Source organism: Propithecus coquereli, unplaced genomic scaffold, assembly GCF_000956105.1.
Source record: "Propithecus coquereli isolate 6110/MARCELLA unplaced genomic scaffold, Pcoq_1.0 Scaffold170, whole genome shotgun sequence".
Lineage (NCBI taxonomy): Eukaryota > Metazoa > Chordata > Mammalia > Primates > Indriidae > Propithecus > Propithecus coquereli.
The window spans coordinates 6,430,496-6,441,984 of record NW_012141636.1 but is presented as its reverse complement, the minus strand read 5'-3'; the positions used below and the strand labels follow the sequence as shown (position 1 = coordinate 6,441,984).

The 11,489-nt window shown below is 37.4% G+C and overlaps 1 protein-coding gene across 1 annotated transcript in view; it reads left to right on the top strand.

Annotated features, from left to right (window-relative positions):
- The window catches only part of NOX4 (NADPH oxidase 4), a 172,074-nt gene that overhangs the window by 137,615 nt on the left and 22,970 nt on the right, over positions 1-11,489 (top strand). Inside the window, exon 13 of the mRNA XM_012641783.1 lies at positions 2,532-2,613. Within this exon, the coding sequence (XP_012497237.1) occupies positions 2,532-2,613 (82 nt within the window). The remainder of the gene's footprint in view (positions 1-2,531; positions 2,614-11,489) is intronic.

Genomic DNA, 11,489 nt, shown 5'->3' with positions numbered 1-11,489 from the left:
AGACCAAGACTTGATGCAAAAAGCAAGAGGTTTTATTACAAGCGCAGCGCAGGGGCGCACAGCGTCACCAGGTTGGGTAGCTGCCGCGCCGAGGCTTACAAGTTTGAGGTTTATAAAGGTAAAAACCACACGCAGGTGGTCAGGGGCAAACGGATAAGAGGAGTTTCGGGGCAGATGGATAAGAGGAAATTCCAGAGGCTTAATCTTGCACAAACTACTCCAGGAGGCCAAGGGTGGGGTAATCTTGTCGGCTGCAATGGGAACTGCCAGCCTGGGGTGGAGAAATTCCAAGAAGCTGCAATCGACACTCGCAGGCAAGTTTAAGCAAGGACACACGGGGGGTTTTGTTACATCTTTGCAGGCCTACTCTAGGAAGTTCAGCCTGTCATGGAGTCACTCCTGTCCCGTGTAGCTATATTTAACTATCAACTAAGAGCAAGCACAGTGACAGAAGCAAATGGCATCAGTTAGAATTAAAGAGAACACTTCTGCTATAACCTTACATGCCTTACATTTCACACACACACACACACACACAAGGGGGGAGATTCTGCTATAACCTTACAAAACCAGTTAACTATCTGTGATTCAATATGTTTTAATAAATATGAAGATGAAATCTATATCTTGCTTCTCAGTAGTAATTTGTGACCACTGTGCTCACAAATGATTTAACATCTAACTATTCAGGACCTGGGAAATGACAATTGTCATCACAGTATTTTTGTGGAAATTGCTCACATTCAGTTAGTGATGGATTTACTGCAGCTGGAGAGTTTTAGCTTTTCACTCTATCTCTAATTGTGTGTGACTCTGTCAAGGCTGGATCATAGGTCCCTTTGTTTTTCATGGTTAATGTATGACCAGTTGGTCTCTTCTGTGAGTCATTATGATTAACCTTGACAGTTTTCTCTGTCCGGTAAAAATAGATGTTGGAAATATTTCTACAACAAATATTGATGTAGCAATTTAATGTGTGTCAGATAATGCTCTTTATCCTGGTGGCACAATACACATCTGCTAGAAGGAGAGAGGGGTGCACAGACAAATACGTATACTATAACAGCAAAACATAGTGTGATGAATTTTGTGGAAGCATAAGCACAGAATATACGTTAGAGTACACAGTGGGGCCAAATTATTCCAAATTTGGCAGAAGGAGAGAAAGAAAGACTAATGGAGGGCTCAGGGGAGCCTTTCCATAGGGATGAGTCTAGAGGTAATGAATATCTAGTCCTGGAAATGAGCACACTCTATGCAATGCAGATAGCTATGCAATGTAAGTATTTCCAAAGTGGCATTCAGGATTCTTCCTCCCTCCACACTCCCCTTTGTCCTTCTTTTGCTTTTACTTTCCTTTTTCTCTCCCTCTTTTCCTTTCTCTTTTCTTTTCTCCCTCTCTTCTTCATAATGAACTTCATATGCATTGAAATTTATTAAACCAATTCTCAGTTCATGGTCTACTGTCATCATTGGACTCTTCTAGGCCCTCATTAAGTCATTCATTCATTCATTTATGATATTATAACTAATACATATGAAACATTAACAATTACTTAACATCTACTCTTTTGCCTCTCTCTTTTTCCATCCCCTTACCCTTCCTAAAAGGTAACCGCTATCCTGAATTGTGTGATTGTGTGTATCATCCCTTTGTTCATTGGTTTGCTTTTGTATATAATGTACCTAAACAATACATTGCTAAGTTGGTTTTTAACTCAATAAAAACGATTTTCTGCTGGGATTTTATTCCAGTCAACATTATATTAATATGATTTACTATGTTTTTATTTGTAACTGAAATCATTCAATTCCACTCCAGTTAATATTCCATTTTGTGAATAAATGCAAACTGTCCATTTTCATGTTGATGAGCAATTGAATTGTTTCCATTTATGTTATTATAAACAGTGATCCTATGAACATCTTCTTACTTGCCATCTAAGACACATGAAAGTTTCTGCCGGGTGATATTCCTGGCACTAGAAATATTGGGCCATAAGGTATGCAAAAGTTGAAAGATAATACCAAATTGTTCTTGTAACTGTTGTACCAATTTACACTCCCACCAGCAGTGCATAAGAGCTTATGTTGATCAACATCCTCCCAGCACTTGGTCATCTGAGACTAATTTCTGTTAATTGAATGCCACGTAATGTGACTGCTAGCTAATGGTGTGTGGTTTTGATTTGCATTTCCCAGGTTACTAATGAAATTGTGCATCTCTTGGTATGTTTATTGGTCATATATGTCTTATCTAACCTTTCAATTAAAAGATTTTATTAGTCTATACTAATGAATACTTACTATTTGTCTATTGATAGGGACTGTAATATTTTAATCATAAAGATATATGTGGCCATTAAGAAGAAATAGACATATATTTTAGTAGTATATAAAATGGTGGGTTAATTTCTAATAAAGGATATATAGTCAAAATGGCTAACAAAACAATAGGAAATAATTCCATTTTGAAATTGTGTTTATGACATTTTTTTTCACAGCTTGATGTTTATTTTTCTTTTTAACAGAACGATTTAGAGATTTGCTACTGCCTCCATCTAGTCAAGACTCTGAGATTCTGCCCTTCATTCAATCTAGAAGTTATCCCAAGTAAGCAAAAGGAGTTCACTGGGTGTTGGGAAGGCAATGGACATGGTGCTGGAGAGATTTGGGCAGACAAAGATAAAATGTAAACTTTCTTAGGATTTCTGAAAATCTTGAATAATTTACCCTAACCAACTAGGGAATCTCCTGCAATACAAAGTCACAGGCTTTTCACAGCTGGGTCAGAGAAGAAAGATTTGCTTTTGAGTGCAGCCCAGCTATGACTAAGGAGCTGCTACAGAGTACAGACAATAAGCTGTCTGCATCAGTGTCCAGTCCTGCTTCTTTTTGCTTGATGCTTATCAAGAGGAGCAGGTATTTTGTGGGTGGTATCTCATCTGGTTTCCTATTTTCTGTCCTTTCAATGCAAGGATTTATTTATATTACTGGTTGAAGGAATATGCCTTTATCTCCCTGAAGGATAGGAAGTACCAGGCCTCCTATTATATATGCCCTTCCTTAAAATCTGATGGATGCTGGAGTCTTGATCCTTCCTGTGGAATCTTGGAAAATCTGAGTATCTGACTAGCTTTACAAGTTAGTATGCAACAGGCTAAAGAATAAATAAACTTATATCTGAAATAGGAAAGGAAGGTCACCAACTTAAAGATTTAGTGTTTGGTTTATACATATTTCATCAAAACTAATTACTGTGCTATAGTCTTGGATTGCTTTGTGAGTTTATTCAAGTATTCACTAAACTTTGCTTTCTGGGGAAATTATTTCCTTCCTAATACTTAGCTTTGATAATGCTTACTTAATTCTGAGAACAAAAGTAAATATAGAATCCTAATGATATTGCTTGTGCATTGTTTCAGATATTAATCCAAATTTAATCTTTAGCAATAATTTTATAATTCCCTAATAATACACACAAGGACATACATGTATCTATACAGCCTTGCATGCATACATTACTCTTTATATACACCCTGGCAGGAAGCATGCGTGTACTTGAAAAGACTAATGCGTGACTATGATATCAACATTTTTATCCACAGCTGTTGTTTTCAGCGGCTGATAACGCCCTCATTTCTGCCTCTTAGGCTTACTGTCCGCCTAACACTTTTGCTTGAACAGAGTAGTCACAGTAGTTTCTCAGATTGTTATCTATTTGCAGTTACAAGCATACATCCGAGATTTGTGGGTTCAGTTCTAGACCACTGCAGTAAAGTGAGTCACACAAATTTTTTGGTTTCCCAGTGCATATAAAAGTTATGTTTATACTATACTTTATTAAGTGTGCACTAGCATATGTAGAAAAAACAATGCGCATGCCTTAATTAAAAATTACCTTATTGCTAAAGAATGCTAACAATCATCTGAGCCGTCAGCAAGTTGTAAACTTTTTGCTGGTGGAGGGTCTTGCCTAGATGTTGATGGCTGCTGACTGATCAGGGTGGTGGTTGCTGAACGCTGGGGTAGTTGTGACGATTTCTTAAAATATGACAGCACTGAAGAATGCCACATCAATTGACTCTTCTTTTTACAAAAGATTTCCCTGTAGCATGTGATGCTGACTGGTAGCATTTTACCTACAGTGGAACTTATCTCAAAATTGAAGTCGATCCTCTCAACCCCTGGTACTGCTTTATCAACTAAGTTTATGAAATATCTAAATCTTTTGTCATTTCAACAATGTTCACAGTGTCTTCACCAAGAGTATATTCCGTCTCAAGAAATCACTTTCTTTGCTCATCCATAAGAAGCAACTCCTCATCCATTACCGTGAGATTGCAGCAATTCAGTCACATATTCAGGTCCCCCTTCTAATTCTAATTCTCCTGCTATTTCCACCACGACTGCAGTTACTTTCTCCACTGAAGTTTCAAACCCCTCCGAGTCATCCATGAGGGTTAGAATCAACTTCTTACAAATTCCTGTTAATGTTGGTATTCTGACCTTCTCCCATGAATCACGAATGTTCTTACTGGTATCTAGAATGGTGAATCTTTTTCATAAGGTTCTCAAATTTATTTTGCCATCAGAGGAATCACTATCTGTGGCAATTATAGCCTTACAAAATGTATTTCTTGAATAATAAGACTTGAAAGTTGAAATTACTCCTTGATCCACGGGCTGCAGAATGGATGTTGTGTTAGCAGGCGTGCAAACAACATTCACCTTCTGTACATTGCCATCAGAACTCTTGGGTGACTAGGTGCATTGTCAATGAGCAGTAATAGTTTGAAAGGAATCTTTTCTCAGAGCAGTAAATCTGAACAATTGACTCCAGATACTCAGTAAACCATGCTGTAAACAGATGTGCTATAATTCAGGCTTTCTTTTCCCATTTATAGAGCATAGGCAGAGTAGATTCAGCATCATTCTTAAGGGCTCTAGGATTTTCGGAATGGTAATTGAGCTTTGACTTCGACTTAAAGTCACCACTGCATTAGTCCTTAACGAGAGTCAGTCTGGCACGTGAAGCTTTGAAGCCAGGCACTGACTTCTCTCTAGCTATGAAAATCCTGATGGCACCTTCTTCCTCTATAAGGCTATTTTGTCTACACTGAAAATCCATTGTTTAATGTAGCCTCTTTCATCGATTATCTTAGCTGGATCTTCAGGATAACTGCTGTAGCTTCCACATCAGCACTTGCTGCTTCATTTTGAGCTCTTATGTTATGGAAATGGCTTTTTTTCCTTAAACCTCATGAACCTCTTTTGAACTTTTCCTCTGCAGCCTCCTCAACTATCTCAGCCTTCAAAGAATGGAAGAGAGTTAGGGCCTTGCTCTGGATTTGGCTTTGTCTTAAAGGAATATTGTAGCTGGTTTGGCTTATCTGGACCACTAAAACTTTCTCTGTATCAGCAATAAGGCTGTTTTGCTTTCTCAATATTTGTGTGTTCACAATGTGATGTAGCACTTTTAATTTCCTTCAAGAACTTTTCCTTTGCATTCATAACTTGGCTAACTTTGGCTCAAGAGGCCTAACTTTCATCCTATCTTGCTTCGCAACATTCCTCCCTCACTAAGCATAATCATTTCTAGCTTTTGATTTGACTCTTCCTTTCACTTGAACACTAGGAGGACATTTAGGGTTATTTATTGACATAATTTCATTATTGTTTTGTCTTGGAGGCCCAAGGAAAGGACGAGAGACAGGTGAATGACTGGTTGGTGGAGCAGTCAGAGCACGTAAAACATTTATGGATTAAATTTTCTGTCTTATATGGATAAGGTTCATGGAGCCCCAAACCAGTTACAATAGTTATATCAAAGGTCACTGATGACAGGTCACCATAACAGATATAATACTAATGAAAAAGTTTGAAATATTGTGACAATTACAAAAATGTGATACAGAGACACAAGGTGAGCACGTGCTATTGGAAAAGTGGCACCAAAAGACTTGCTTGATGCAGGGTTGCCACAAACCTTCAATTTGTAAAGAACACAATATCTGCAAAGTGCAATAAAGCAAAGCACAATAAAATAAGGTATGGCTATATTTTCCTAGGTTTCTTTAACTGTACTGCCTTATACTCCCCCTTCTTTTTCTTAGATTACTTTTCTGATAGTGTTATAGTCAGTTCAGGCTGCTATAATAAATTGCTGTAGATTGGGTGATTTAAACAACAGACATCCATTTCTCATAGTTCTGGAGACTGGGAAATCCAAGATCAAGGCTTTGCAGATTAGGTGATGAGTGAGTGTTTTTGGTTCTTTTGTTCTCATTGTATCCTCACCTGGAAGAGAAGAGAGAGAGAACGCCAGCTCTCTTCTGTGTCTTCCTGTAACAGCACTAATCTTATCATGAAGGCTCCACTCTCATGGCCTAATTACCTTCCAAAGGCTCTATTTCCAAATACCATTGCATTGGGGATTAGGGTTTCAACATAAGCATTTGGTGGGGACACACACGTTCACTCCATAGAAGATAATGATAATTCATTCTAATCTTTAACAGAGATAACCTATGACAATCCTTCTTCAGTGTCTAACCCTGGGGCAGATGTACTTTTTGGCATCTGTAAATTAAAAGAATAAAAATCATACACTGATATCACACACTACATTATGGAAGTTAAGAGTGCCGACTCTGACTTTGTGTCCTGGGGCAACCTACTACCTCTGTGACTCACTTCTGCCTATCAGGAAAGGGGGATGAAAACAACACCTAATACTCAGGGGTGTCATGAAGCTTAAATGAATTAATAAACATAAAATATTTAGAACAAAGTTTGGCACATAGTAAATACTCCGTATCAGCTGCTGGTGTTATTTATTATTATTTATTTAACATCGCATGTAGAATTAACTAGATTTTCATGTTTCTAAACACCTTAGGGAAGCACTTTGTTCATCGATCTTTAAGAATAGCTCTGTTGCAGGCTATTTTTGTGAGCCTGCCTTTATTAATACCTAGGGAATTATTATTTAGCCAATATTTCTAAATTATTTTTAGTTACTAATGTGATACACTGCTTTGGTGACCACTTAACATCTTGATGAGCTTCGCTTTTCTGAACTATCAGTGAAAGCATGCTAATTAAAAGTTTTTGAGTCTGAGTGATATTTATATAAATAATTCCAGATTACAGACAGTTTATTTAAATTATAGAATATTAAGTACTTCCATGTTTGCATGTAACGCCTACTTTGGCAGTAGAATTTTAGGAAGTGTGAGTGGAACAGAGAAGAGACGATAAAATTCTATCCATTTGTGCTGTGCCTAGAGATTGATGAATTGGTCCAGAGAAGAGAATGGGAGCAAAGACTGGGCATGTGAAGAATGTTGAGTAGGAAAGAAGAAATTTACAGTAAGGGCCAAATCAATAAATATGAATGGGTAGAGATTTGTGTATGTCTAGACCTGATTTAAAATTTTGCTTTGTCTGTGGTTTTAAATATTCTCAATTATATTCTCTCGTAGATGTAATTTCATTTATTTATTATTGCAGATAACTGAAAGTCAATGAATTTGTAATTTTGTGACAAAAAATTAGGGAAAGTAGAAAATTTAGTCAACCAATTAGAATTATTTTCTCTCATTTGTAACCCTGTATACTTATTTATATTGAGATTTTTCTCTCACTTGTCTGGTTGTTTTAGTGACTCATAAGATATAGACTCTATTAGTGAGAAACATGTTTTCAGACCTAAAATATGGGTAAAGAAGCAACTTGTTTGCCTGATATTAGGTAGTGTCACAGAGTGATATTTACAGAGCATAACGTAGCCAGCATAGACAGAGCATAACATTACCAATGTACACTGGTTAATGTAGGCTGTGGTGATTTGAATTTTGGGTGAGGTCTCTATTTAGTCAACATAGGATCCCTATATTCTTTAGCTTCTTGTTATCAAGAGACATTTAACAAATAATGAAATATGGAAAAGTGTGTCCTTTATTTAGGTGAAAAAAATTCATGAAGAAACTGACTAGTTCCTAAAATGTGTGTGTGTGTGTGTGTGTTTAAAGGAAAACCATTAAAAACATTACCACCAATGGTGCTGGGGAACATTGTTCTAAAATATAATAATGTTCATTAATCACATTATTACATTCGTGAACTCTAACTTGACCCATTGCTAAAACTGGGGCATCCAGTCTCATCAGGATATAACTGTAGACATTGCTCCATGAAAATTCTCAGAGTATGAATAGATGTGACAGTTGTCAGAAAGAGACAGATGAGTAGAAAGAAAAAAAGGAGAGTACACTTAATACAAAATACATATTGATTCATAGATTGGAGAAAACAAGTAGAGATAAAGAAACAAGTTTTATTGCTCATTCCTTACTGATGTTATTGTCATTAACTTGAAGTATTTAGGTTTATAATGTATTTAGACTAGAAAGTAGTTATAATATATTCTTATCCTTGTAAATGTAGCTTGGACATGTAAAATGGTTGAGGACATCTGGCATAATTTTATTCACAAATGACTTGCAACCATTTTGGCAATTAAGCTAGCAAACATGACCCAGTAGCTCCGGAAGGTTTAATCATAATATGTATAAAAATATTGTGAAAATACAGGAATGAAATATTTCTACTTGGTTCCTGTAAAGATCAAGTTCTCTGAGCTGCCTAATATCAGAACTGTTTAGACAGAGGAATATTATTTATCACAAAATTCAGAGCTGTTCCTTTCTGGCTTGGCTTGCTGCCAAAGAACAAACTTGATTGCTTAGACAATAAAAACAATGTCCCAACTCGATCTCATTTCCAATGGGTTGCTTACAAATGGCTTCAAACAGTGATATTGGGTAATATCGTTAAACTGCAAAGCCTCAGATGACCTTTCAAGATTTCATCTATTCTCTGGCTAATTTTCCTTTCTCTTTCCTTACAAAGTTTTGAGTTCCTCTTCTAGAAACCTTTCCTTCCTCTTCAGTAATTTTCATTCAGTCTGCATGTCTGAGCCAAGTTTCATTCATAATAGTAAAGAAATAATAATAACACATACTGAATACTTTGTGCATGCTGGGAATTGTACTACATGCTTTACATGCATTATTTCACTTAATGCTTACCAGTCTCCAATGAAATAGGTAGTGCTATTTCCCCAGTTTTACAGATTAGAGGACTGAGATTCAAAGAGGTGAATGTCTTTGAAGGCATTTGTGTAAATGCCTTATTTCAAGTTACATGTCAGAGCTGGGTCTCAAACCCAGATCTGTTTGGACCCCAAATTATACTTAACTCTGCTCTACTGCCTCTCATGCATTTATGCATCCATACTTCCATTCATCCATTCATCAAATAGGTATTGAGTACTTACCGTGCACCAGAAGCAGTCACAATTAGTGAGAATACAAAAATAATTAGGACATAGAATACGGCTTTGAGGAACCTAGAGTCCAGTGGGGGAAAAGCAGAATCAGAGTTTAGTGAAGAAATTATAGCAGTGGGATAAGACCCATACATAGAGAAATGCACTAAATTCCATGGGAGAAAAGAAAGTGCCTGTCTAGGTAATTCGTAAAAAATTCAATTTTTCGCTTGAGTAAAATCTTGATAAATGAACTGGACCAGAGAAGAGGCCTTTTAGACAGAACAAAGAGCATAGCAGCAATACAGAGCAATGGGCAGGGGTGGGTCATTGAGGGATGGCCTGCAGGTGGCTGAAAACTGTGTGTGTGTTTGTGTGTGTATATGTGTAGCACACGTGCATGCATATGCAGGTGCAACACATACTCTCAAGGGGTGGGAGTGTAAAGAGAAATGAGGGCAGGGGCCAGTTCATGAAGGGCCTGGACTGTCACTTAAAGAAACTTGGACTTTGTTGTGAAGACAGTGGAGAGCCATGAAAGGATTTTAAACAAAGGAGAAAGATAATTAGATTCACATTTTCATAGGTTTCTCATGGAAGCAGAGAGGGACATGAGGCACCACCTGGGGCCAGCACACTAGCCAGTTAGCAATTTCATATTCAGGTGGAAAGCGATAAAGGATCTGTGCTCTGGTAATAGTAATATGGAAGATCAGATAGATGTCTAAGGATGTAAGGCAGCACAAACAACAGAATGTGATGACTACTGGGCTAGAGGGAGAGGAAGGAGGAGGGATCTTTGGGTGACTTCAAGCTTTTCCATTTGAGTCACATTCTGGGCTTACAGTCCTCATGATTGGGGATGAGCGGCAGTCTCTCTGAGCATCTTCATTTTTATTTTTTGTTCTATATTTCAAATGGCGATAATGAAGATACATTCCTTTTTAATATTGCTTTGAGGAATACACAATGCCTAACATATTAATAATTCTATCTTGTAAGGCTTTATGATATTTAAATAAAATGATATAAAGCACCTGGCCTTTTGCAAAAGTGAATCCTCATTACCATTCTCATTGTCAGCTCTGTTCTGCCATATCTCAAAAGTGTGGCTTAGCTCAGCGCAGTGGGGAAGGCTCTACCATGTGGACTGCTTTAGTGTCTTCACTCCAGCTGAGACGCTGCCAGAAGGGGAGATGTTGTTCTGACAAAGATGGCTCTGGATGATAGGATCTGTGTGGAGGATGATTAGTCAGGAAGGAGACCTGTCTATTGTGTGTCTTCCGATGTATGGTTGGGGCTGTTCTAGTACAGTTTCCACAATCACAATTATTCATAGCATTTTTCACCATTTAGATAATATTATAATATTGCCCTTTACTGAAGGATTACTGTCTCTCATCTTATCCCTAAACTTAGGCTTTCTTTTGTATAGTAGGTGAAATTCCAATACCTGGCTGGCAAGAAATCTAAAAAAGGTAGTATTCCGAATAGAATGTGGAATGTATTATCATAATGTGAATTCCTAATGCTAATGATATTTGCAAAACTAGGCAAGCAAGTGTCAGAAGGAAGCTGGCTGTTATCAGGTAGCAGGTCCTAACCCCAGGGCTGGGAATCACAAGCAAAAACTCTGTCATCAGGACTATGTAAAAGCTAGGTGGAACCACTAAAAGGTACAAACAGTTAAACAGAAACTGAGGCACTGCTGAAATTGTGAAGATTTTGGCTCAGAGATACAAGTCAAGAAGCTCTGTTAGTGCAAGGCTAATGGGCAAGCAATAAGGATGCCTTCATGCTGAGCAAGAGAATAACTCATTCCTAACTCAAATAAGAATCGGTACAAGGATAGGGCCAAACCGAATCTATAGCTGGAGGTTATTAGGTGGCTGAAATCTCAGAACAAGCTGGGGAAATAGACACTTTCTTGGAGATAAATTAAACACGCGTGATTCTCCATCTAGTGCCTTTGAGAGCTATTTACTTTTCTCATTGCACCGTCCTGTCTGCATTCTCAGCTGTCATGCATCTTCTCAGACTCTGGGGGATTTTTTGTTTGTTTGTTTTGTTTTGTTTTTTTCTTCTCTTTTAATTAGGAAGAGAAAGTGGCCTGAAGTTCTTCGTTTGTTAAAAATCTTATAAAATTTATCAATTC